At 34.8% G+C, this 27,903-nt stretch overlaps 2 protein-coding genes across 14 annotated transcripts; one reads left to right on the top strand and one right to left on the bottom strand.

Moving 5' to 3' along the window:
* The first annotated feature begins 4,916 nt into the window (after window positions 1-4,916).
* LOC112031898 (disease resistance protein RUN1-like) lies at window positions 4,917-17,630 on the top strand. Of its 13 annotated transcripts, none has more exons than XM_065781974.1 (15): window positions 4,917-5,667; window positions 7,295-8,405; window positions 8,565-8,837; window positions 8,923-9,903; window positions 9,987-10,705; window positions 10,823-10,991; window positions 11,092-11,277; window positions 11,939-12,115; window positions 12,195-12,293; window positions 14,993-15,245; window positions 15,553-15,730; window positions 16,499-16,569; window positions 16,683-16,772; window positions 17,001-17,170; window positions 17,243-17,630. In XM_065781974.1, the coding sequence occupies exons 1-6, from the start codon at window positions 5,174-5,176 to the stop codon at window positions 10,971-10,973; spliced, it is 3,729 nt and encodes a 1,242-aa protein (XP_065638046.1). In that variant the 5' UTR covers window positions 4,917-5,173; the 3' UTR covers window positions 10,974-10,991; window positions 11,092-11,277; window positions 11,939-12,115; window positions 12,195-12,293; window positions 14,993-15,245; window positions 15,553-15,730; window positions 16,499-16,569; window positions 16,683-16,772; window positions 17,001-17,170; window positions 17,243-17,630. The 13 variants fall into 13 exon arrangements, with proteins under 13 accessions (XP_065638046.1, XP_065638045.1, XP_065638043.1 ...); XM_065781973.1 differs by adding an exon at window positions 12,922-13,044 and having other exon boundaries at window positions 11,092-12,115; window positions 17,243-17,553; XM_065781971.1 differs by having other exon boundaries at window positions 11,092-12,115; window positions 15,639-15,730; window positions 17,243-17,553.
* A 2,239-nt stretch (window positions 17,631-19,869) lies between these two features.
* LOC112029885 (serine/threonine-protein phosphatase PP-X isozyme 2) lies at window positions 19,870-27,701 on the bottom strand. Its single transcript, XM_065781967.1, has 8 exons — window positions 27,415-27,701; window positions 24,935-25,087; window positions 23,319-23,381; window positions 23,128-23,213; window positions 21,892-21,967; window positions 21,553-21,821; window positions 21,397-21,475; window positions 19,870-20,672 (listed from the first exon to the last, which is right to left on the bottom strand). The coding sequence occupies exons 1-8, from the start codon at window positions 27,553-27,555 to the stop codon at window positions 20,622-20,624; spliced, it is 918 nt and encodes a 305-aa protein (XP_065638039.1). The 5' UTR covers window positions 27,556-27,701; the 3' UTR covers window positions 19,870-20,621.
* Window positions 27,702-27,903: the final 202 nt, after the last annotated feature.

Below are 27,903 nucleotides of genomic sequence, written 5' to 3'. Positions count from 1 at the left end.
AGGAACCATGCGGGTTTTCCCGCTCATAAATGCAAGACGAATCTCCACCGTTGGATGGGTAACGCCTCATTGGACGTGGGGAGCACAGAGCCGCCTGAATTTAATGATGGACACGTTACGTGCTCCGAAACGTCAGCGACGTGCCCTGGGCAGGTGAATGGACCCCAGCACTGACGAGGGGTGGGGGGGGGTGAGGCCGAGGATGTCAAAATCCTTCTCCCCGCCCGAGGATACATGCAGCAAGATTTTGAGGGGCTATTGTGGGGCCAGAAAATCGAGTAGCCAAGGCCCACTTCAACCCAGGCCCAAATGGCCCACGCCGAGGACGCACGATGGGTCAGAGGATGACCCTATCCTCGGTCGTCCGAGACCTCAATGCGGAAAAGGGCAAGCTCTGGGCGAACCATCACCTTGCCATTGAATACGTTCACCTAACCCCTCTGGCCGCATTAATGGGGATGTAACCCCTTGCCAGGGCGACATCGATCAGGGTGAACCACTTGAGCACGGATATGACCTTTGATGGGATAGGCGGTCAGGAGGAAGGCCAATAGATGATCAACAGGAGGAAGAAGATGGGGATATATAAAAAATGTAGGGAAAGAAAAAAAAGCCTCCTCGGCCATGGGCCGAGGAGCATCCCCCAGTTGTAAACTGTTCTAAGTATTTTTTTCAATAAAAGAGAAAGGAGTTCATGCTTCGTGAACGCCGGCCAACGCCTAAACCTTCGATCCACTCTCTACAAATTCATTGTTCTGAGTTCGTTGGGCCTTTAACCCATATCCTTTGGGTTAGGACTACAAAAACCGACCCTACATGGCCAATTAATAAAATCATCCACGTATATTTTTAGTCATAGAGCATTGGCAATAAAAGGATGACATGTGTCACTCTCATGTAGAAATAGAACCAAATTTTAGAATGAGTGGAAGCAGGAGTATGACAAAAAAAATTCATGAAAACCGATTTTTTAATACATTTTTTTTTTATAGAGATTTTTTAATACATTGAATTACGGTAACACCAACCTTTTTTTTCTTTTGTTTTTTATGAGATAGTATAATATATCCGAAAGAGGCAAAACAATGGTGCAATTGATGAAGTGTCCCATGATTTATTACTTACCTATTAGTGAATAAAAGCAGAGATCCTTTCTCCACGAAGTTTCCCCAATGCAATTTTCCAACCAGGGTGTCTTGCGCGTTTTGCATTTCCATAAAGAGAGAAAGGGAGAATCACTTTAATTTCTTCCTCTCTTTTTTTTCTTTTTTTCTTTTTTTTTTTACAACGCACATTCATGTAATGATGTATACGAACATCTTTATTTAGTTTATTACTATCACTTCTCTCCTAGAGCTTTCCAAAAAGGTGAAGCTTTCCAAAAAGGTCATTGCCTTCTCTCTTTCTTTCGATTCTTTTTTCTTTCTCTTTTGGTGGATTTTTTTTTTCTTACACCTCTGCATTAAATTAATGAATTTTTATATATTTATTTTTTTATAATTTTACTTCAAGTTGATATGTTTTAGTGTTGTTTTTTTTAATTCTCCATCCCAAGTCTTTTTTTTTTTCCTTCTTATAGTTTATGTTGATTTCAATTCGGATTAATTAGCAGTGTCAATTCATGTTACGTAGTCTTGTATATGGAAAAAAAGAAATTATTAATCAACAGTTGTAAAGTTGCTCAAGCTTGCTCGACAAATATATGCACCAAACTTGAACATTTAATCTTATTTGGTAATAAACTCAAGCTCAATAAACAAGTCTGAATTTTTAATACTTGCTCGTTTACAACTTTACATGACTTTCAATCTTTTTTTTTTTTGGTTGACATCAATCATATTTTTAGTTAAGTCTTTTTTTTTTTTTTTTTCAAGTGAAATTGGTATTAAATTCATTTTCTATGGTGCATATGCTAAATTTGGCAAAGACAAGCATCCATGCACAATATTCGCATCCTGAAAGTTTAAGAACAAAACACCCTTTCACTGTTTCACAGTCCCAACTTAAAAAGGTAAAACACAAGTTTTTAACACTATCAGAATACTAAATTAGCTCCAACGAACTTATTCAATTGAGATTTCTTTACACAAATTTAACTTCAAGTTGTTTGGTTAGGCAATTTAGAAATTTAAAAGTGTGTTTTTGAAACTGTGGGGCCAGAGAATTTGGTGACCTCGGCCCACTTCATAATGAGCCCAAGGCCCACGCCAAGGAGGGAAGAACGTCCGAAGACAAACAAAGAAAACCCAAAATGCCTAGGAGCATAGCCAAGGATAATCCTGTCCTCAGTTAACCAAGATCATAGAAGGGAGAGTGGCACACCATCAAAGGCAGCCCCTCAAAGCCTTCCAGAAAGAAGGACGAGTACGATGGACCAACCATGGAGAAGGAGCAATTCAAGGAGAAACTATCACCTCCGCAATGAACGCCCACAACTAACGCTCTGGGCGCATTAATAAGGAAATGACCTCTGAACAGTGCTACCTCGGTTACTGTGATCCACAGAATGCCAGAAAGAGTGTCTAATGGGACAGGCACTCAAGTATAGGCTTGGATGATCAACAAGTGGAAGGCCAAGATTGTCTAAAGAGGGATATATAATAGGAGAAGTCCACCATAAAAAGGGAAGGATCTCAACAACTCCAGAGGGGCATGGTCATATAGTAGATACAAGAGCAAAGCTCTTCGAAAGGTGCCGAGGACGAATTTTCCTTGACGAACTCAATTCCTATCTGTTTGATCGTCATGAACCCTACGCCAACCGTTATCCCTCACTAAAACCTAGCTCTTTGGCCAATTCTCTACAAATTCATTGTAATGGGTCCATTGGGCCAAGATGCCGTTCGCATTTGGGCCTGATCCGAAAATCGCGACCCTATAATTGGTGCCGTCTGTGGGAAAGCTTGTGCGATAGTGAGGGCAACGAGTAGTTAGGTTATGATCGGGCCCTCATCAGCCAGTCTTTTGGGAGAGCCATGGTAGTGGCCAGCTTACTATGCGAGTAAGGCACAAGTCCTCGCAAATCTGGTGGCCGAGCTTACTGGACCCCTAATACCCCTATTAGGGGAGATGGCAGCAACATAGAGCGATTCAAGGAGGCTCTGCGGGGGCTAATTCTGGAAAGTATATGTTGATATTTTCTGACCTACTGAAGTGGTTAAACGAAACCTTAGCCATGACAGGTCCTCGGACCTCTTGTTTTAGGGGAATTAACACACACTTACAGTTATCCAAGTGTTAGATAGAATCAAGGTCTTGCATGGGTCCTCAGACCACAAACCTATGGAGAAACTAATAACTTTTGGTAATTATCTAAGTGTTGGACAGAACCAAATTCTTGCATGGTCCTCGGACTCAAACCTATGGGGAAACTAATAACTTTTAGTAATTATCTAAGTATTTGACAGAACCAAGGTCATGCATGGCCCTCGGACTCAAACCTGTGGGGAAACTAACAATTTTTGACGATTATTTAAGTGTTAGACAAAACTAAGGTCTTGCGTGGTTCTCGGACTCAAACCTATGAGGAAACTAACAACTTTTGGCGACTATCTAAGTGTTGGATAGAGCCAAGGTCCCGCCCAATTTTCAAAGAAATCCTCAACCGTTGGATCTGCGTTGCTTCACAAAGACATTAATGAGGGCGCGCTCCATATATCGAAGTGCCAAGAACGTGCCTTGGGCAGGCGAAGAGACTCAGTTGTTGACGAAGGACAAGACTTGACAAGTCATAACAAAGACCCGAGGACATCAAAATCTTCCTCTTTGTCTGAGGATCCAGACAGCAAGATTTTGAGGAGTTATTGTGGGGCCAAAGAATTTGGTGACCCTAGCCTACTTCATAATGAGCCCAAGGCTCACGCCGAGGAGGGAAGAATGTCTGAAGACAAACATAGAAAACCCAAAATGCCGAGGAGCATAGCCGAGGATAATCTTGTCCTCGATTAACCAAGATCATAGAAGGGAGAGTGGCAATCCATCAAAGGCAACCCCTCAAAGCCTTCCAGAAAGAAGGACGAGTACGATGGACCAGCTATGGAGAAGGAGCAATTCAAGGAGAAACTATCACCTCCACATTAAACGCCCACAACTAACGCTCTGGGCGCATTAATGAGGAAATTACCTCTAAACAGCGCTACCTCGGTTACCGCGATCCACAGAATGCCAAAAAGAGTGTCTGATAGGACAGACACTCAAGTATAGGCTTGGATGATCAACAAGTAGAATGTCAAGATTGTATAAAAAGGGATATATAATGGGAGAAGTCCACCATAAAAAGGGAAGGATCTCAACAACTCCAGGAGGGCACGGGCATATAGTAGATACAAGAGAAGAGCTCTTCGGAAGGTGTCGAGGACAAATTTTCCTTGACGAACCTAGTTCATATCTGTTTGATTGTCATGAACTCCTACGCCAATCGTTATCCCTTACTAAAACCTAGCTCTTTGGCCCACCCTCTACAAATTCATTGTAATAGGTCCACTAGGCCAGGATGTTGTTCGCATTTGGGCCTAGTCTGAAAATCGCAACCCCACAGAAACCCAAAACTATTTTGCCATAACTATTTATAGTTTTTTTTTACGAACGCTCATTTTAAACTTAAAATACAGTTTTTTAACACCTATTTTGTCACGTTATTTAAGTGCTGTAAAAATAGGTGTGAGTGAAAAAATGTTGTAAAAATATGTATTGTGTTATTTAAATAATAAAAAAAAATGATTATTTGGTTATTTATTCTACAAATATTTTACAAACACGTAACGCTACTTGTCAGCTTTTTATCAGATATTAAAATAACCCAATAATAATGAACGCGTCTTTCCTTTTTATTTATTTATTTATTAATATAAAAATAGCCTATTTTGTATTTTCAGTTTGACTTGTATACTAATTTCCAAGTGTTTTTGCAGTTTTCCCCGCGCTATATATCTCTTGGGCCTCTTCAGTTTTTTCACACGCGTTAATCCATTCCCACTTCCAAGAGTCTTCAGATCTCAGATATATTTCTCTCTCAGTCTCTCTCTTCCTGAGTTCAAGCCTTTAGATCCATAAACACACAGCTGGTGCCGCAGTTCATCCCAATCACTGACAAATCGATCTGTGACGTTTCCTGCTTCAAGTTCTGTACCGGCCGATATCCATTAATCGGCCGAAATCCGATATATTCTCCGGTATGGACATCCAGATCAACGACAGAGCTTCCTCTTCTTCTTTCACTCCCCAATTCACCTATGATGTTTTCTTAAGTTTCAGAGGTGAAGACACCCGCTATAATTTTACAAGTCATTTATATCAAGCTTTATGTGATAAGGGTTTTAACACCTTTACTGACAATGAACTTCCAAGAGGGGAAGAAATTTCAACGAAACTTCTTAAAACTATTGAATTGTCAAAGAGTTCGGTTGTTGTGTTCTCTGAAAATTATGCATCTTCCGGTTGGTGCTTAGATGAACTTGTAAAGATTCTTGAGTGGAGGAAAAACGGACTATTCGTTCTACCTGTATTTTACAAAGTGGATCCGTCAGAAATACGTAAACAAGAGGGAAAGTTTGGAGCAGCGCTAACTCAACATGAAGAAAATTTGAAGGATAATGTGGAGAAGGTTCAGAGGTGGAAGACTGCTTTGATTGAAGCAGCTGGCCTGTCTGGGTTGCATTACAAGGAGGGGTATGTAACTATTCACTGCTCTTCTATAAGTTATAGAGTTTAATAGTTTTGTTATGGATTCCCGGAAAAAAAACGTTTTCACTAAATGCTAAATTATGAAAGTATACCGTTTTCATAGAATCTTCTACTAAAGAGGTAGTTAAGTTATAAAAAGTCGATGGTAGAAATTAAAAAAAAAAAAAAAATTAACGCCATATAATTTTACCAATTATGACTATTAATTCTTGTATGCATTTATGAGTTAAAAACTTTAAATCATCTTCAATAGGCCCTATCATGGATTGGAAACAGGTTACGAGGGAATTATGATTTCATATTTGCAAGCCCAATCATGAATAAAAAAAATTCACACAGGAAGTATACTAATTACTAAAGCTCAAACTACATTAATATGTAAAAAAATATTTTTTTTTTATTCATATTAATAAAATATAAACAAAAACAAAGAAAAAAAAAACTGTTTTGAATATATTTCAACTCGCTTATATATGATCTATCAAGATAGCATTTGATATTCTTTTTTATTCAATAAAATAATCTATAATTAATTTTGTTCTAAATTTAATAGCAATTTCTCTTTCAGTTAACATATAGGATCAAAGAGTGTTAGATAATCGTCTTCTCATTTTGTTTTGAGCTTAATCTTCACCATATGAAAGACCAAAAGTCCTCATTTTGTAGTTACAATAAATCTTAGATAAGAAAGTACAAAACAAACCACTCTAAAAACAAGTTGATAAGCTATTGATTTTCTAATCCCTACCATCTATTTGTACAATTCTTAAATTTTTTTTTTTTTTTTTTAAAGCTTGAGTGTTAAACTACATTATGTCCATAATGATAAACTTCTGTTTATAAAAATAGTTTTTCATGATATGTAAAATCTTGTAAGTAATTGTTCTCTCAACAAACAAATATATATCATCAATTCTAAAAGAAAATCATTGGCCTCTTGAAGATGTAATGCTAAGTTAAGAATAATCAACTTCATTGCATGCTTAATAAAACCATAAATTAATTCTTTTAATTGATAATCTATTGTAGCTGAAAAAAGATCTATTCAATAATGTCATTCAAAGAAACTTAATTTCATGCTCACTAAAACGATTATTTAACTATTTTAATTGAGAATCTATTGTAGCTCACAAAATTTTTTTTTATCTACTCACTCATGGAATTCAATAGTAAAATAGTCTTGGGGATGAATTAATTCCCAAAGTTAAAATGCAACGCAATTGTGACTTAATTCCCAATTATACCAACCAAATTTTAAAGATTTAATCAATGAAACCATCAAGTCACAAATCAATAAAGCAAACAATAAAAGTAATAAACAAATAACATAACGTATAATGAGTAAGTGAAAAAAAAATTGATAGAGGTACATCTCCAATGGAAAAAAAAAAAATTACAAGGGCAACCCAACCCAAATAGGGCAATTCACTATATGAAGAGAAGTTACAAATCTAGTACAAGATCCTTGCCCCTAGGCACTACCCATTAAATGAACTTACTACTCCAACCCACAATAACTTTAGAGCTTTTGAACTCTTCTTACATGAATGACCTATCTATGTATATTTTCAATTTGTCTAACTTATTATATGTTATTCTTTATGTGTGACAGTTGTATTGAACCTGAAGCTCAATTTATCCAGAGAATTATTAGAGAGATATTGGTTACTAAATTGAATCACACTCTGTTATTTGTTACTAAATATCCAGTTGGAATAGATTCTCGTGTGGATGCTATAGAATTGCTTTTAGATATGGACTCAAATGATGTTCGAATGGTAGGGATTCATGGTCTTGGAGGAGTAGGTAAGACTACAATTGCAAAGGCTATTTATAACAGGATCACTAATTTTTTTGAATTGAGTTGCTTTCTAGATGATGTCAATGAAAAATCGAGAACAAATGATGACAAAATCAATCTACAAAAGATGCTTCTTTCTAAGATATCACAGGGCACATATGTAAAGGTAGACAACATAGCCGAAGGAATTATTATGATAAAGGAAAGGCTTTCTCGAAAAAGACTTCTTTTAATTCTTGACAACGTGGATGAGTCAGAAGTGATGGAAAATTTGCTTGGAGAATGTGATTGGCTTGCTTTAGGAAGTAGAGTCATTATTACAACAAGAGACAAACAAGTGTTAAATACTCTTGGAAAAGATCATCTAATTTATGAGCTTGAGGGTCTAAATCATACTGAATCTCGTGAACTCTTCAACCTGCATGCCTTCCCAAAAATTGAACCTAAGAAAGATTATTCAGAAGTTGCAGAGCAAATCATACATTATGCGAATGGCCTTCCATTAGCTCTTAAAATAATAGGTTCTGATTTGTGTGACAAAAGTATATGTGATTGGAAAAGTGCATTAGAAAAGTATAAAAACATTCCTCCCAAAAAAATTGTGGAAAAGCTCAAAATAAGTTATAACGGACTTGAAGAGACCGAAAAGGATATTTTTTTGGATATTGCATGTTTCTTTAAGGGATTCGATAGGAGTTATGTAGAGAATATATTAGATGCTTGCAAATTATATCCAAGACATGGAATTGGAAAACTTATTGATAAGTGTCTCATAACTGTTGACCAATTTGGCAAGTTGCGGATGCATGACTTACTTCAACAAATGGGGAGAACAATTGTTCAAGAAGAATCAGAACAGCTCGGAAAATGTAGTAGGATATGGTGTTTTGAGGATGCTGAAGAAATACTAACTACAAATATGGTATAAGCTCTTTTGCATTTCTTTTTTCCAAATGAGTTTTTTTCCATTTTTTTTTCTTTTTAACGTTGAAGAAATTTTAATTTTATTTGGATATTTTTTTAATTTTTAAAATTTTTTATTGTTCTATTATTTAGTGTAACTAATTCTTTGTCCAACTAGGGATCAAGTAAAATTCGGGGCATTATGTGCTGCTCACCTCAACTGATCACGATGCCAATAGGAGCTAAAGCTTTTGAAAAGATGAAAAATCTCAAATTTCTTATAGTTCATAATGTACACATTTGTGAAGAACTCAAATATCTCCCCAACGGATTAACGTTGCTTCAATGGCCTGAATATTCATTTTCCTTGCCATCTAACTATTATCCTCAACAACTTGTTGAACTTGAAATGCCACGTAGTCTTATTAGATTGGAGACAACATTCAAATTGGTATAAATATTAGTTTTTATAAATTATGATTTATTTAAATTTTATTTGAATGTTGGATGAAAATAATTTTTTTTTTCTTCTACAGGGAATCCAGCTAAAATATTTAAAGAACATCAATCTCTACGATTGTGAGTCCATTACAGAATTGCCTGAGTTGTGTACCCCAAGCCTAGAAAAACTGAATCTTGGTTATTGTCAAAATTTAGCTAAGGTTCATGACTCACTTGGATTTCTTGATAAGCTTCAGATATGGAATCTCAGTAGTTGTAGAAAACTTCAAATTCTTCCAAACCCTCTCAGGTTGATATCTTTAAAATATCTCTATCTCGAGCACTGTGAGTCCGTTACGGAATTACCTGAGTTGTGTACCCCAAGCCTAGAAGAATTGGATCTTTGTCATTGTCATAATTTAGTTAAGGTTCATGAGTCGGTTGGAATTCTTGATAAGCTTCGGATATGGAAACTCTACTTTTGTGAAAAACTTCAAATTCTTCCAAACAACCTCCGGTTGAAATCTCTTGAGAAGTTTGATCTTACAAACTGCTTAAGGCTTGAGACGTTTCCTAATATTCATCCAGAAATGAAATGTTTAAAGAGTTTAAATTTAAGTGGGAGTGGTATTCGAGAGTTGCCTTCATCAATCAAGTATCTCACTGGGCTTCGTTTTTTATTCTTACATGATTGTAAAAACCTTAGGTATCTTCCAAAAGACATCTTTTATTTTTTACAACTTATTGATGTACTATCTATTCCAGCTGCCAAATTGGGACAGACAATCGATTATTCGGGTGGCTTTTATGGGTTTGTGAAGTTGAAATCCCTGAGTTTCAGGCGCTATAAAAATATAATTGAATTAGATTTTTTCATGAGACCCAAGTACTTCCCCGTATTGTATTCTCTAGATCTATCTAGAACTAATATTCTTAGCATCCCTGAAAGCCTAAGCAGATTTGTTGGTTTAGGGATCCTTAATATGCGAGATTCCAAGCAGCTTAAGAAAATTTCAAGGCGTCCCCTAGATTGCTATTCGTTGAATGCACAACCCTCAAGCAGATTATTGAATCAGGTTTCTCTCTCTTTTTTTATTAAGTTATAAAGAAACAATTTTTGTTACTTTCTTCCCTAATTCAATTTGCTAATTGAATGCAGATTGGAGAATTTTTAGGGATTTTACCAAATAAAGCTTGCAAGGGAACAAGAAGCAGGATGTTAATGGGCATGGATCCACAAACATCATCAAGCGATATATTTATAATTAGACTACCAGGAACTGAGATTCCAAAGCAGTTGGAGTTAGACCATGAAAGCAATGGAAATGTCATATCATTTTGGGTTGGTCGCGAATTTCCAGAAAATTTTTTTGTCTGTTTTGCTTTTGGACCGCTGAAATATCTAGGGGAATCTTCTTGTTTTGTTTACCTTTCCATCAATGGTTGTAAAAGAGAGCGCCTCTTTATATGTCATTTAGATGAATTATCCGACCATCTGTGGATAGCTTCTTTACCTAATAAGAGATTGCAGAACCAATTGAATGAGTCAAACCCATCTGAACGAAATTACGTTGAGGTGATATGTGAAATGAGGTGTTTGGATACGACTACTGGTCTGATTCAACGGGTTGTAGTGGATTGGATTAAAAACCATCCAAGAGGGTGGGGGGTCCGTGTAGAGTGCATCTGTCAATGGGCTTCCAACAATGGAGGATGTTACAGACATCAATGCCGACTGCGAATAAAAAACCATCGACTACCCTATGCAAGACGTCCCCAAATAGACTACCTGTCCTACTTCGGATGGCTTCGAATCCAATTACCACTCTGGGAACAGAGCTCTCGCCCAAATCGGAAAACTGCAACGCTCATGACCAGGTACTTTCTTCTTTTTTATTATTCACTCTCTCTCTTTGGAAAACCAAAGAAAAGGAAACAAACAAGTTTTGTGTGTTTTCTATTTTGTTTTTGTTTTTTTTTTTTTTTTTTGGGAAGCTCAAGGGCTCTGAGGGCAATGGAAGAGATAGATTCCAGGGCTTCCAACATTGGAGCAGAAGATTCAAGGCTTGCAATTGCCCACACTTATGTTAATGATGGTTCCAACTCAGTGTCATATCCACCATCAAAGAAGGCAAGAAAATCTTGATCAAACTTAGATGCCAAGGTATGCCTCCTTCTTTAGTTGTATTTTTGGATTCACATCTTAATTAAAGGCTTAATTATAGAATTTTTGCTCAAGTATTTATTGCAAACACTTGAATCAGTAATGATGACAGAGCCACGACTTCAGCATTGTTGGGTTGATTTCTGCAGCTGTTGATTAAAGCAATTCCTCATACATAAGAGTTTTGTGCCCAAAAATGATCATTCTATTCCCTAGGATCCTCTGTTCTGGTATTTTGATGACTTCATACTTGATGGAACTGGCACAGATGTAAATCTTTTCTTTGGTACGTGATGTCCTTATTTTGTACACATTAGAATGAAATCAATGAATCACTATATCTGCAGCTATGAACAAGTCTTCTATCCCTTTGAAGACTATAGCTCTGTAACCATTTCATATCCCACCTACTTGCAAATCCTTTGTGAATAAATTTAGGATTACCTTCGATTAGTTTTATTATAGTAATTTTCTACAGTTCTTTGGCATTCTCTTACTTATTTCACTTTGAGTTACTGATATATACAAATTCAATTATGAATATATGTGTATATGTGTGTGTGTGTGTGTGTGTGTGTGTGTGTGTGTGTGTGTGCGTATACACAAAAAGTATCACCTTGAGAACGTATTATTAGAATGCCTTGTAGAGAAAAGTAAACATTTTTCATGAGCAAATAGTTATGCTTGTATATCCTGTACAAACAATATACATGGCTTTAACTTTCTTATAAATAAAAATACTGTGGAGAAAGGGTCACTTATTACCAATGAGTTATAGCTCATTTGGTACTTCCTTCTCCAATAATAATGGAATGGAGGGTGAGGTCATGGTTTCAATAGGAGAAAAGAAAGAGCCCGAACTCTAGCTCTAGGAGCAACAACTTCATTAGGATTTACAGCCACATTGGGCTCTTTGCCAGTCATCTTCCTCACCAGTTCCTGAACAGCTGGTATGCAAGTTGAATCACCAACAAGGATTACTTCATCTATATCTTTGAAGGAAAGCTTTGCATCACTCAAGGCAGTTTCAACTTGTCCTCGAAAGACAAGCATGCTCTACGTCTCACTGAGAGTGCTGAGAAAGTGAAAACGGAGCTGTCATCTTTGACTCAGACCAATATTAGGTATGTGGTTCTATAACTTCTTTCTATAAGTTGATCTCTCTTTTTCATATTTACTGAGAATATACTTTTGTTTTTCCAGTTTACCTTTCATTACCTCCACTGTAAATGCCCCAAAACACATTGACACCACTCTGACAAGGGTCAAGTTTGAAGAATTGTGTTGAAATTTATTAGACAGGTATGCCTTTTGACAAATGCTAGTCTGTGATTTTCCTCTACGAAGTATCAGTGTGTGTTTGATTTCCAAAAATCAGTTTTCTGTGTTTTGATTCCCAAGCTTCTGTTTTTGCCAATTTATTCTCTGTTGAAAATTATTGTATAGAATGCAAAACTGTAATTAGTAACAGCTAATGGATCAGAAAACAAAGAATATAAGCGAAAGCTCTGCTCATTTGTCTTGTTCCAACAAGTTGAAATAAACATATGAAGTGGACTAGCAAGTGAGAAGCCAAAAATATTTTATGAACTCTGCCTCCAATGACACTCCTCCCATAAAAATGGGCCGTGGGTGAGATTTTTCAACAGTTGCACATGTAACTTACCAATAACATAAAATTCCTAAAAGAGATGTAACAAAACAGTTGGCATACCTGAAACATCAAAGGTACCACCTCCAAGGTCAAAAACCAGATTGGTCTCATTGTTTTTCATCTCAAACCCATAGGCAAGCGTAGCAGCAGTATGTTCATTAATAATTTGCAGAACATCTAACCATGCAATGCGGCCTGCATCTTTGGTCGCCATCCTTCACAAATCATTGAAGTACACAGGCATGTGATCACTGTTTTACTCACCTCATCATTTAGAAACTTGGATGCATCCTCCACAAGCTTCCTCAAGACCGGTGCAGATATCTCCTCTGCTGCAAACTGCTTGACTATGGTTGGACACTCAAGCTTCACATTGCCATTCTTGTGAAACACAACCTTGTAAGACATCTGTCTTAAAATAATAGTTAAACAATTAAATATAGGCTTTTTTATTTGAATAAGCGGATAAGAAATAGTTCATCATGGTATTATACAAGTGATCCAAAGTTCCTATCCCAATTAGTCTACTAATAGTTAAAAGATTATTAAAATTAACAATTTAAGCTTTTGCAATAAATGATAGCTTACCATGATATCATGGTATGATACAGGTTATCCTAAGTTAAAAGATTATTAAAATTAACAATTTAAGCTTTTGCAATAAATGATAGCTTACCATGATATCATGGTATGATACAGGTTATCCTAAGTAGCTATCTCCGATTAATTACACTAATTGTTGAAATATTATTAAAATTCTAAGTTTAAACTTTTGCAACAAGTGATAATTTAGCATGATATCTAAACAGTGATCCAAATTCAGATTCTAGTCTATCTCCCATCAACTTTAACTAATAGTTAAATGATTAAATTGACTCTCCTTTGATGTCAAAAAAAGAAAAAATTGACTCTCCTTTATAATAACATCAGGACACGTCATGGTATCAAACTGGCAATCCTAAGTTCCTATCTCCAATTACTCTACTAATTATTAAAATTCACAGTTTAAGCTCTTGTGAGCTGTAATCCAAATCCAAATTCAGTGTCTAATCTACAAACAGTTGAATGATTAAATATAAGAACATATATAATAGAAAATGGGAAACTTTTCAGTGAAAAGAAAGTGTGGTCAGGATCCACCACAGCTGCTTATCTCCTAAAAAATTTATCACCTTCCATTGCTGCCACTGCACTGTTATTGGTTCCAAAGCCTATACCAACCACTTCACTTCACTCCTTCTCCTATTACTATTACTATTAATGACCCAAGAAAGAACATGGTTCTGGGGCTGGTTATGGTACACAACAAGTGTTTTTGTTTTGTTTGTGGGAACATTAAGGGTAGAAGTAGATATGGGTTGGCAGCTTGGCGCTAAAGTTGCCTATTTTTTTCTGCAGAGAGAGAGAGAGGTTTAAAAGGCCGTTTTCTTTTTTTTTTACAAGGTACTCGACTTTAGAGATGTAAGTCTTTTCTTTAGGAGTTGATGTCCTTAATAAATCTCTATGTTTTCAATCTTCTATCCCTTTGAAGACTATAGCTTATCTTCTATCCCTTTGAAGACTGGAGTTGATGTCCTTAATAAATCTCTATGTTTTCAATCTTCTATCCCTTTGAAGACTATAGCTTATCTTCTATCCCTTTGAAGACTATAGCTTTGTAACCATTTCAAGTCTCACCTACTTGCAAATCCTTTCTGAATAAATTTAGGATTACCTCCGATTAGTTTTATTTATAGTAATTTTCTATGGTTCTTTGGCATTCTCTTACTTATTTCACTTCGTGTTATTGATCTATACAAATTCAATTTTGTGTATATGTATATATATATATATAAATCACCTTAAGAACTTATTATTGGAATGCCTTGAAGAGAAAAGTAAACACGAAGGGGTCACTTATGACCAATGAGCTATAGCTCAATTGGCACTATCTCCTCCAATAATAATGGAATTGAGGGTGAGGTCATGGTTTCAAAACTCAATAGGTTCGTACTTCCAATAAAAAAATAAAAAAAAAAGTTTCTTGTTGCATTTATTTTTCCTTTCCCCTTTTGTTAATTGTGTACCTGTTGTAACCAATGATTAAGTTCAAATATCAAGTACATACTTAGCAAAATGACAAAATCAAGTAAATACTAAGCAAAAAAAAAATCTCATGTATATATAATGTTAATTTTGCATGTAAATCTTCCCCTCCCAATTCAAAATACTCATTCATTTACTTGATCAGTTCAAGCAATTCCATATTTTTGGACTATGATTTTTCAGTTAAATGTCCTTTTAAAAAAAATTTATTTTATGCCATTCACAGTACACATTTGATTAAATGTCAAAAATTCTTAATCAGAATTACTAGGGCATAGTGGTACAGCTGCACAATTTAAGCACTAGTTTCTGGTTGGAAGATGCAAGAACTGTGGTTTCACTTTCAAGTTTGATTGGTGCCTTGAATCCACACAATCATTCCTAGAATGCTCACTGATGGGATTTTCTCCATGTATTGCAACCCATGATGTTTCTATGCAAGCATTGTTTAATGTGATACAGAGCTTCTTAATGATTTTGCGTGTTCTGCTGTTCTTAACCTCTTGCAGAATCAGGTAAACCTTATATCTGAATTATTCTTTTGTTTAAAAAATAATATTTCTCCTTAGATGGTTTTTTTCTCATTGCAGTTAAATTTTTGAGCTTGTTCTATTCAACTAACAAAAAAAAAAAAAAATGCACCTGGTGTTATTACAATTTTCTTTCATAAGTCCAATCTTCACCCTACTTCAGCATTTAAATGAGCATAAAATTCAATATATCTCTTGTAATTTATGTGATAAAAAAAAAAAAAAAAAAAGGTTGTTATCTGTAACGTGAAAATAAATATTCCTCGACTTTGACAAGGTACATATATATTAGGTAAAAACTGGGAATGTTGGCCCTTGTCATGGCATGAAGGAAGAATGTGTTTTCTTAGTTCTTGAAAGTGCTTTTCCTGCATCCAGGACAGGGCCAGGGCTTCTGATAGTGCAGTGAGGTAATTGCTTTAAACAATTATGCAATGTGCAAGCAATGCATATCTTGACATCTAAGAAAGGTATCATTTGATTTGCTGTTGGAATTTGTCATTAAATTTTTGCATTGTGAGTCATCCCTGATTATGCGTTTGACAGCCACTATTTTAATAATGTAATGGACTAAATTGTTAGCTTAATTGGCCAGAGACACACACATAGGTACTTGTTAATGTTATTACTTACAAGTGTTAGAACACACAAACAGAAACCGATTAATGTTATTGTCTTATTTTCCCATGATCTTCCCATGTTAGTGCATGTCAGCTGTGTCATATCCGTGGCCCTTGTTCTAGTTCATGCTACAAAAATTCAAAGTTGAAAAATAAGTTCGGAGATATTAGATTAAAAAAAATTTATTGTGGTTTCTGTGTTTTGATTAAGTTCGTTTAATTCTATTGTTTTCTGCATTATAATTGTATGATTCCGTCTATGTTATTTTTATGTGCAAAATTTGTCATAAAATTTCAAAAATGCTGAGTGCACCAACACTTTAACATATTAATGCATATTCTCATGTTCTTGAATATAATTGGCACACAGTGCATAACAAACTTAAGACTAGAAAAGGCATGTATGAGGTATGGCCTTCATTAAAAAATAGGTTCTTTTTTCTCTAGCAAAAAGGAATTATTTTAGATTTGAATGTACAATTTCTAAGAAGTAGTTGAATGTGCATGATTCTTTTAGAGAAATAAAGCTGTGTATTGTCAAATATTGCAGTGTTTGCTCGTGTGTTGAGAGTGACTAGTTTTTGTTGTGTATGTAATCATATTTTTTTTCTGAAACAGATTATCCAGCACCATTGTTTTCTCCGTGATAGGTGTCTCGGTGAATATTTGCTTTTTTAGCCTGTGTGAAGGTTGGTACTCTTTTTTATCAGCAACGCTTGACTGCTTGAGTGCTGGTCTAGTTTCATTTGGATTAACAGGTTGGATGATTAATGAATATTATTCCTTTATAACTCGTAACCAGCATGAGTCTCAAAAAACTTGCAGCCATCAGGCTCCCTCTTTGGTACACATTCCCTAAGAGCACCTATCAAAGTTAAAAAGAGTAGTAGAGGTAAAAGAAATCATACTGTACATTTTCTTAGTATTCAAGTTATTTAATGAACTTAGTTTGTTTGTGATATTGTTATAAACTACTGATATTTGTGATTTTAAATGTCAATTTATTTGACTTGGACAAACTTGAAAGTTGTAACCAAAATCTGATATTAAGAACTTAATTTTCAATTTCATTGGTTGTCTTTGGGATTTATTCTTAAACAGCTAGAATTTTCAAATGCAGAAAGTGGAAAAGCTGAAATGGAAGTGCCTACAGTATATAGCGGCAAGTCAGTGGTATTATTTATCATTGAGATTCCCAAGCTCGATGAATTGCTTATTGATTTAGTTGGGAATTCAACTAGTGCAACAAGGGCATATAATTGCTACAAAAAATTCTACGATCCTGACTCTGTAAGTAAAGTGACACATACACATCTCTCTCTTTTTGTATGTGTGCCTCTCTCACATTCAAACTTTTTGTAGCAAATGCAAGAGGGAATCTAATGCTGAACTTCAAAGCTAGAGGTCGACATTGATCAGTAATTCCCAAGTAGAGCCATACTGGACTCTTCTTGTACAGTGGATCCTTGGGTGCTGGAAATGACCAATAATTATCTTTTTATATTGAGGAGTTTGTTCAGATTAAGAAAATGTGAATATGTTCAACACACCATATATGTTGGGTTTGCAATTTGAATGTTGTTGTTTGTGTATAGGATATGTGATTCTTTAAACATCTGTAAAAACGTGAAATTCTTATTAGTTTGTATTTATTTTTATCAGTTGTGACTCTAGGTATTATAGTCCTCGATCATGTTATGTGTATAAACTAACACATTACTGTTAATTTCAGAGATTTTGAATTACTTTACTCCCTTTTTTTGGCAGTAATCAATGTGAGTTTTTCTATCACTCTGCGAAAATCTAAATGTCCGTTGCTTTTAGATAAGGTGGTATATGTTTAAATTCAATCTCTGAGGTTATTCATCTAAAACTAGATAACTTACATAAGTTCCAACTAAAAGGGAAAACATAACTTTTTAACATTATCAGACTGCTCAATTGACTTCAATAAGCTTATTCAATTGAGGATTTCCTTACATAGATTTAACTTCTCATCTCGTACATTTTTTGTATTAACTTATTTTGTATGTCTTATGTTATCTATTATGGGAAGTTTACTAATTCAAGGTTAGTCTGAGTCATAGGTTTTTCTTTTTTTTTTCTTTTTTGGCTGACAAATTTGTAGTTTATTTTTTATACTGAAAAATATTAAGAATATGTTTGTATTAGTCGGCTAAAAGGGCCACATGGGACTGATTTCATGAACAGCAAGTAATTTTAAATAGATGTATATTAAATGGATGTCTCAATTTTTAAACATAAAATAGAGAAAAAAAAAAGTATTTACCTTGTTGACATGACACCAATTATATTCAGTTTATAAGGATTTTATAGTATAATTGGTAATAACTTTGACTTCTTTAAAAATTGGCATTTGGCTTCTTTTTTCTTTTTTCTTTTTTCTATTTTAAAGCTAGCTAAATAGTATGTTTTTCAATTGACGTTGATGAGCACATTAACTAAAAAGTCAAGACTTAAACCCTTTTTAATGATCTTGACTATTTTGATACGATATCAAAAGTTTAGATACTAAATTGGCACATTTAAGATGTTAAAGACCATTTTGACAAATAGGACAAGCATTAAGGACTAACATGGTAATTAAACATTTTTTTTTATATACATATTTTTATTAATTTCCTTAAAACACTTGTTTTCTTTCTCTTTTAGCACTCACACACACCACTGCCCATTCTCTATCACTTTCGTCTCTACTTTATTAAGGTTGAAGGCGCACCTCCATTTCTCTTTCACTTTTACCTCATTATCGATGAAGCCCCAAAATACCTCCAAGGCTCCAACCCATCCCAACCTCAACCTAATGATATATATATATATATATATTACAATACTTTGGAGTCAAAACCGGATTATAAAACTTAAATATATTTATGAGGAAATTATAGTCCATTAAATTTTTAGTGGTTCCCTGAGCATGGTAGTGTTCATGGAATTGCAATGGCTGGTAAAAGGCTTCAAGAAATGCCAATCCCATCCCATTAAGATTTATAACAAACATTTCACATAATAGATATTCTCAACTCCCCCTCCTCGCATTCATAGGCGGAGTAAATGCCTGTGCCTGAAAATATAGCGAATGATCCAAAATTTCTTTATTAGTTTTTGGTTAAAGTGCAACTTGTACGATCTAAGTTTCTAAGTTTAACTAAAATTCATTTATGTCTTTTAACCTTACTTTTATTTAATTAAGTCCTATAAATTTCAAATTTATTTAATTCAAACCTTTCATCCAATTCTATTAAGAATATTGCCATTAAATATACAATTAAGTAAAGAAAAAAAAAATTGCTCACATAAAAATTCTATAAAATATTTTGGCTAAAATGCAAATTACACTTTCTAAGTTTAACCAAAATTCATTTCACTCCTCTGACTTTACTTTCGTTCAGTTAAATCCTTTTTCAAATTTATTCAATTTAGGATATCCTTCCAATTCCATTAAAAATTTCCATTAGCTATGGAATTAACTAATAAAAAAAAAGTTTTGAAAATAAATTCTCACATAAAAAATTTAAAAATATTTTTATTAATTTTATAAATTTTTTCATGTTAGAAAATATTTTCTTAATTACAACTTTGTAACAAAATTAGACTCTTTGAATTATATAAATTTGAAACTTAAAAAATTCAATTGAACAAAAGTAAAATTAGAGAACTGAAACAAATTTCAGTCAAACTTAAATGGCACAATTTACATTTTCACCAAATATTTTTATATAGATTTTTTTCATGTGAGAAATATTTTTGTATTGGCAATTTTTTAATTAAATTTGATAAAAAGCTTAAACTAATAAATTAAAAACTTAAAGAACTCAATTGAACAAAAATAAAGTTAAAAGACTTAAATAAATTTCAGTCAAACTTAAATAGTGCAATTTGCATTTTAATCTTAACTTTTTATTAGAGAGAGAGGGAGAGAGATAAGTATCTTCGTTAGGTCATTGCTAACAAAAAAAATATAATCATGGGAAAGAAAATGGTATCCATGATATTGGACATATCTTTCAAAAATATTCTCACAGTTCACTTGATGCATTACAACTTTTTCTTGGTCAAAATGGGGTGAGGTCCTGAGTACTGGTATAGTGGTACATAAGGGGCAGCAGAGTTTTGCATGCAGATAGCAACAATAACAATCAAGCCTTAATCCCATAATTTTGGGATTGGCTATGAATCTTTAGTAGACTATTCAAAGTCTCACAATTAATGTAACATATAGAAGAAGATAGTCGTGAGGAACTTTTATTGTCCAAGAGGACAAACAAAACCCAACATGAATGTCTTTTTCCATGGATGTTCAGAATAATTCCCTCCTCATTTCCTAATCCAGTACTTCCTATTCATACTCCTATTGATGGAACCAGAGCTTCTCCTTTCCAAGACCTGTCTCTCTCTACCATCAAATGAACAAGGATAGGGATTCTATATTCGATGATTCACTGGCATAGACTATGCAATGCATGCTACAATTACACATTAACAACAAAGATGGTAGAAGCAGACAAACAAGAAACGCAAACCCAATAATCTAAACCGATCACGAACTGGAAAGTACACCCCTTGGTGGTCATTTCAGAGAACTGATCATTGAGCAGCCAACCTCTATTCCACCTCTGTTCCTTTGGTATTACTTGAGATCTCCATGTGACCGTATATCTTCTTGTCTATCAATGCAAGCATGTTGAATGATAAAAGGTGACACTATACTGAATTGGTTTCATAAAAAGTAATCTGGTGCAGGTTTCTTGGCAGGGGCCCCTCTCGATTCCTGCACATCATTTTAATCTTTCAGTGCACCACAGAATGCAAGAAGTAAATTCAATCAAGAAGCATGAAACACAACACCTCTTCACATATTATGTCATACAAAGTCACAGATCATGCCTTTCAGTCAATGGAGCATTATCTGTTTGTATAAACTGCAAACATTTACACAAGGAGCACACATTGATGGTAGGTCATGCAACCATATAGCCTTGAGTTAAAGAACTGCAGAAACCAGATCCAGCAGTACTGTATCCCTTCTCAAAAACTATACTCATTCATGTAATGTAGGTACTATGTCCCTTGGCAATGACTCAGGTGGTTATGGGTTAGATTAGTCTTAGATTCAAAACTTCCCAAATAATACAGCAATAAAGCCTTGGTTCCAAAATATTGGTATCGGCTATGAATCCTCAACAAACTGATAGGGGTATTCAAAAACGTCCCAAAGAATACAAATATATAAATAAAAAGCAATTTCATCAATACATACATACATACATACAAATATATATATATATATATAAAGCAAAATATCACATAGCTGCCTTTAGCAAATAAACCTGCATATTTTTAACTAGGTGAAATCTATAAATTCCTCATCCAGAGGGTAGGACTCAAGATTAACAACCGTGAGAAACATTAAAAGTGAACGAAGTAATTGCTATCAGAAGTCGACTGCCTAATTTCCTCGGATAATCAATTGCAAGTGGATTATATGTACAAACCTGTGGAGCAGCATCAAACACACGAAACTGCTTGTTAAGATTCTCATCTAGCTCAAGGATTGCAGCTACATTACCACATCTGCAAACACATCCAAGAATGAAACCAATTAAATACTAGAACAAACCAGAGAGCAGAAATCTAAATTTTTATTTTACCTGTAGCAGTAATTTGGAGCTGACCAGACTGTAACTATCTGGTTATTGAACATCCATTTATATCCTTCCATTACCAACTGATGAGCACGACATATGTAGTCAATGTTGTTTGTATGGTTGAAAGAAGTAACAACACTGCCACCAAATAGGAAGCCAGCACCGCGGGGACTCAAACCCCAACCATCCACAATATCTTCGGGATCAGACCACAAGAGGTCACACATAGCACCATCATGAGGTACTTCTTGCTTCCGATCAATTGTTCGTATCTGGCAAGCAAAACATTATTAGTATGTAAGCTTAAGAGAATATAGACAAATTCATGATAAATTCTCTGACCTGATCCAATGTTGTTATGGCAGGGGAGAGACCTCCATGGACACTGAAAATTTTGTTCTCAATGAGGGCTGACAGACTGTAACAAACCACAGCTGAAACTTTAGAAGTTGTAATGGACTGACATAACAAAAGTACCCAAATTTGGGTTGCGTTGGAAGCAACTGTATTGAAGAATAACTTTAATTGGCCACTGAGTAACATGTGATGGTCAATACCAAAACTTTGCAAAAATAAAGGCAAAACCATGTTACTTTTACTATACGCCACTTAAAATAAGAAGCACAAACACTTCATAATCCCCGGCATGTCCATGTCTGACATGCTGGGACATTCCTACATATGTATCCTCATTTTGTAACGGGGGGAATATATATATATTTATTTATTTATTTATTTTAAATATAAAGCGTAAAATTAATATTCAATGTATTTAAAGATTTTGATAGTTGTTATAAATTTTTTTAACTTAAAATTCATATAAAACATGTCTATAAATAAATAAAAATATACCTAGAGATAATAATTCATTTATTAATTGTCATATATCCCACCGTTCCATGTCCTAATTTTTCAAGAAGTGTCACGTCACCATGTCCCATGTCATGTCAGTGTCAATATCCATGTCCATTATTCTTAGTTAAAAGGCTCCATTTAGATTTACAGAATTAAGCAAGAGATACCTACTTCTAGGAACTGCTTCGATGGTGAGTTTCTTGGACTAGTGAAATTCGAAAATGGTGTGGAAACCGAACAATGAAACTTTAATATGAAAGTTTGTCAGTTGCCTCCAAAACCATAGCAAAATTAAAATCCAGGACGCCGATCAAGTTCGATAATAAGGAAGCTGTACTACTGGCACAGAAACTGCATGACAAGGAGAAATGCAGAGGGACTAACATCCGACTTATCAGTGTTATAGCAGATTATGGAACTGGTATCCATGTTCTTATGGCAGCAGTATAGTTATCGTTTAGTGATTCCCAATTATGCGTTATGACTCTCTAGGGAAGAAGCAATATATCAAGCCCATGATCCCAACCATCCAACTTGATGAAATTTATGGAACATAATTCTAACCAGCCAAGAAAAGGAAGAATGATTAGGCAACTAACACAAGAATTGCCTAACAGACAACTGTGTCCTAACACCATGCCCTGCACTAGTCTATAATTGTTACAACTTCCTTACATTCCAACAGACAGGTGTCCTGTGTTTCTCTAAAAGATATCGGCTAACCTTAAGTAATCAAATATATCGGTGCAATATCTCCAAACGTTCACAGAGCCATATTTACGTAGGCACTCATCATAGAATCCATATACCTGAAATGTAAAGATAAATGGTAAATTCTCAGAATGCTTAAAAAGTGACAATCAGTAAATCTAAGAGCATAGAAAGTACAGATATACAAGTTAAAAAGACTTAACCTGTGTGATTTGACGGCTCTCATGGTTCCCTCTAATGAGAGTTATCCGATCTGGATACCTAACCTGATTGTAAACAATTATTAGTTGAATGCCTTAATAAACAAAAATGATAAAGAAGAAAAAATCAACAATACATCAAAAGACAAGATGAAAAGCTTATAATGTGTAATTTATTAATATCTGCAATCTGCCTTTGGCAATTCACAAGTCAAAATGGATAAGCCACACTCAACCAATTCAATAAACAGTTGGCTTTCTAGCAATCCCTTTGACTGAACAACCATAGAGCAGGCCTGGAAAATAATGAAATTATGTATAATACTCAATGTGAGAATATATTAAAGTGATATAAATCTTTGACATTCCACAAACAGCCTCAGTTGCTTAGTTTCAAGCCTTCTTCATGTATCACTAAAAGTGGGTCCTACTAGGATAGTAAATGGGTATTCCTCATGCATAGGGTTCTCTTTGAGGAAGTTAACCATCATTAATGGTTCGCTTAAAGTCAAAGATGTGTTAATGTACCTATGATTACAAGTTATTTTACAATATATCAGTGAATTTTTTCATCTTTTACTTATCAAAAAAAAATATCAGTGAATTTTTTCTTATGTTGAATTTAAGGTGGAAATGTTTGTTCCCAAAGCTTTATGAGTGCTAGTTTAGTAAGCATTTACAGTATTTTGGAACATCTTTTTTACTCTTCCAAGCTCATTTGGTCAGGAGTGCTTCTTTTGCTGCTGCTACTCCGATTATATCTATTAGAATAATAATTAAGTAATTAAATTCATCATTTCCCAATAGCTAAAACTTTTGGGACAAAAGGTAATTTACCACTGTATGGTATCAGAGTAGATGGTCCTAAGTTTGAACCTTGGCTTCACTATACCTCCCATTTAAAAAAATAAAATCTCACATGTTTGGCCCCACTTATTAAGCGGGAGTTTGGACCCGCACATGAGAGGGAGTGTTAGAATAACGATTACATGATTAAATTCACCATTTCCTAACAATTTAAGCTTTGGGGACAACTGGTAATTTATCAATATCAAAAATTATTTTCTCAAGAGTCCAATTGTTTAAAACTTTTGTTTTTGATAGGTGAGTCTGATTGCTTAAAACTCAGGGTAGCTTTCTTGAGTCATCAAGCAGTATTCTGGGAGTTAATATCAGTGCCAATTTTTTTATCACTTAAAAGCAAAGCTTTGCTGTTGCAAAACATACTAACAATTGCAAAAGCCTATAAATTTCTTATTAAAAAAAAAAAAAAAAAAAAAAAAGGTGGGGGGGAGGGGGGGGTCATGGACTCAGGACCCTCCGGGTGTGTGTGTAATTACCAATCAAAAATAAATAAATAAACAAAAAAATCTGGACTTGAATTAGAATCTATTGGTAGTCATCTAAAGCCTCTTTTTCAAGAGAGAACTATGCTATAGAAGCCACAGAAGTGCATGTATGAGAACCTCCTAGCAAATTGGCAGGACAACAAAGTCAAAAGAAAGAGGAAAAAAAATGGGAGAGAAATATAAATAGCTAGTACAAGAATCTGCAAAAGCCCATTACATTCAACAAAACTCTAACTTAAAGTCATCATGAGTATAGTATAAAATTAATACCTTCAGGGCTAGTAGAAGCAGAAATGTTTCCACTGAGTAAAATCCTCTGTCAACAAAATCTCCAAGAAACAAGTAATTAGTCTTCGGGCAATCACCTCCTACTTTGAAAAGCTCTTTCAGGTCGTAAAACTGCCCATGGATGTCACCACATATCTATGCAAGAAAACAAAGCCAACTGACATTAGTCACAGCCTGAATCACAGTCAGACTCTTAAACAATGAAATATACTTAAGTGTAAAATAAAAACCATCATGGATTCACTATTTCCACTCCAGATTTGCCCATCCCTCTGGTCCCTCCTACTATTTCACAATATAGAGCAGACCAGCAAAAAGGGGAATCAAATTATGGTTAAAGATAAACAGCAATAGCAAGTGATACAACAACAACAACCAAGCCTTAGCCCCAGTTTTCTTGGGGTTGGCTATGGATCCTCAATAGATTAGTCAATGTCGGCCACATGTATTCTTTTCCGCCATTCTATTCTATCCAAATTTATACTCTTATGTTATTTCCTTAATCCTTAATTCACATGTCCTTCTATTATTTCTAGTCTTCTACAAATGTTATTTTTGGTCTTCCTCTATCTTTTTTCATTCCCTCAACTTGTATCAACTCACTCTTTCTCACTAGCACATTAATCGTTCTACTCTAAACATAACCAAACCATCTCAAGTGACTTCCAACAACCTCACTTAATGCAACAAACAACTAAGCGTAATGCAAGAGACAATTACACTCACAGAGGAATCAGCACAGGCATTTTACTTCCATTTTGGAGTTTCAAAACTCTATTGGATTTTCAGTTTGATTTACTGTATTTTTTTTAAGATACTTTGTTCTCATCATCGTGAACATAAAGTATTTTTTACCGTCAATAAAATTCATCAATTATAAAAACTAAAAAAAAGTACACAAGAATGCACCTTCCACCCTATCACCTATTCTGCCAATTATGGTTCCATAAAAGAATGGGAAGCTCCGGTTTCTTGTTAGTGTCACACACAATCACAAGATAGGATCTGTGTTTTAATCTTCCGCATATAGGAGATCCGCATAATCTTTTAATTAAGGTTTGACCTGAAGCCCAACCTAATACAACTGAAAGGCTAAGCTGTACTGCTGCCAGTTTCAGCACCTTACCCAACAAAGAAAAATTCAAGTTAACCATGTGTTTGGCTCTTTACAATGAATTATGTATGCCATGACCTTTAAAAGCTACACGCATACTCTGGCAAATCAAAGACTTAGGGTAGTCAAAGGCAATCCAGGCGCTCACCTAAGCATCCAAGCTAGGCAAGTGCCTTTGGTGAGGCACTTGCCTTTAGAGCCTAGGCGAGCAAGAGCACCTTGAACCAAGTAAAACGCACTAAGCCTAGGGCAAGAGCGTTGTTGTAAAACCTATTGGTGGTTTAATTATTCATAGGAGTTTGTTGCAGAACCTATCATTAGATTATTAATTACAGAAGCTTGATATAAATCCTACTGTAAATTAATTTTTTTTTTATAAGTAAATCCTACTGTGAAATTAATTAATTTACAAAATCTTTGTTAGATTAATTAATTTATAAAAGCTTGCTGTAAAACTTATTGTTAGAATAATTAATAGAGCCTAAACCGTGTTAAGTCTATTTTAAAATCAATTAATAGACCAATTTTATTCATGCAACACATGTCAATATATGATTTAAGTTCTACATGCATACCAAATATATTTAGAATTTGGCGCCTTGCTTTAATCAGGATAGCACCTTTTTATCACCTCACACCTTGGGCAATATAAGGCTTTGGTGCCTTAAGGTCACCTTTCGCCTTTGACTACCTTGCTTGTACTCTTTTTTTATAAGTTACACAGCACCAAGTAAATTTTGAACTCATGACGTCACACTCCAAACACACTTTTGAGAGGAGAAACTGCCATTTGAGCCAGGACTCATTGACAAGTCAAACACTTACACTTGAAACAGCAATGAATCCAGTAAAGCTCATTTAAGTTGACTGCCCTGGAATTCAACCACATGGATTCCCTAACTCATAAAAACAATAACCTAAACTGAGTAGACTCATTACCAAAACAAGTTTATTTCCTTCCATGCCTATTAAACCCAGTTGATTAAACACTTTAACTAAAAATACCACAAATATCAGCAACCAATTGACTTCTAAAAATTAGTGCGATGCCCTTAAATCTTTGTTCAAAATCCCTAAACCCAGTTCATAGCTCCAATAAATAATTTATTTTTACTATCAAATCCAACTATTCTAATAACTTCCTATCACTTTTAGGTCACATTTTCACATACATGAAACAAAATAGAGAAACCCCACTTGACAAAACCAAACCCAGCATTGAAATCCACAGCCAAATCCAACCCACAAGTCAAAAAAAACAAAACAAACCCAGAAACCCAAATCACATAAAACAATTGTATTTCCCACTTAAAAATCAATAAGAGAGAGAGAGAGAGAGAGAGGTTACAGTGACAGGGGCATCGACCCTTTGAACGTTGCTCTCTTCAACGAGGATTTCCATGGCTTTGAGACAGAGAGCCTTCACCTCCGACTCCTTGAGAGGCTCACACTTCTTCAGCTGCTCTATTTGTCTGTCTAGGTCTGACATCTCTATATCTCTAGCCAAAACCCACTTCTTCCTCAGAAAGACCCAAAACAGCTAAAGCCGATTTGGTTTTGGGTCTCTCCTCTCTCTCTCTCTCTCTCTGAATCTGCAACCTTTTTATTTTTAGTTGTAATATATTAGTGTTGTTCACTTCCTTTTGTAGACTTGCTTCTGTTTTCGAGGTTTTTGCTATGGTGCCCTTTTATGTTGCCGTAATTGCACTCTTATGAATATATCATGTATGTTTATTATTACTGATTTATATGTATGTTTATTATTACTGATTTATATAGATAATTCGAAAAGATAAAATACTATTTTGATCTCTAAATTTTATTGAAAATTTGTTTT

This window comes from Quercus suber, unplaced genomic scaffold (assembly GCF_002906115.3).
Source record: "Quercus suber isolate HL8 unplaced genomic scaffold, Cork oak 2.0 scaffold_285, whole genome shotgun sequence".
Lineage (NCBI taxonomy): Eukaryota > Viridiplantae > Streptophyta > Magnoliopsida > Fagales > Fagaceae > Quercus > Quercus suber.
Note: the sequence above shows the minus strand (reverse complement) of the source record. Positions and strands in the feature narration are given on the sequence as shown.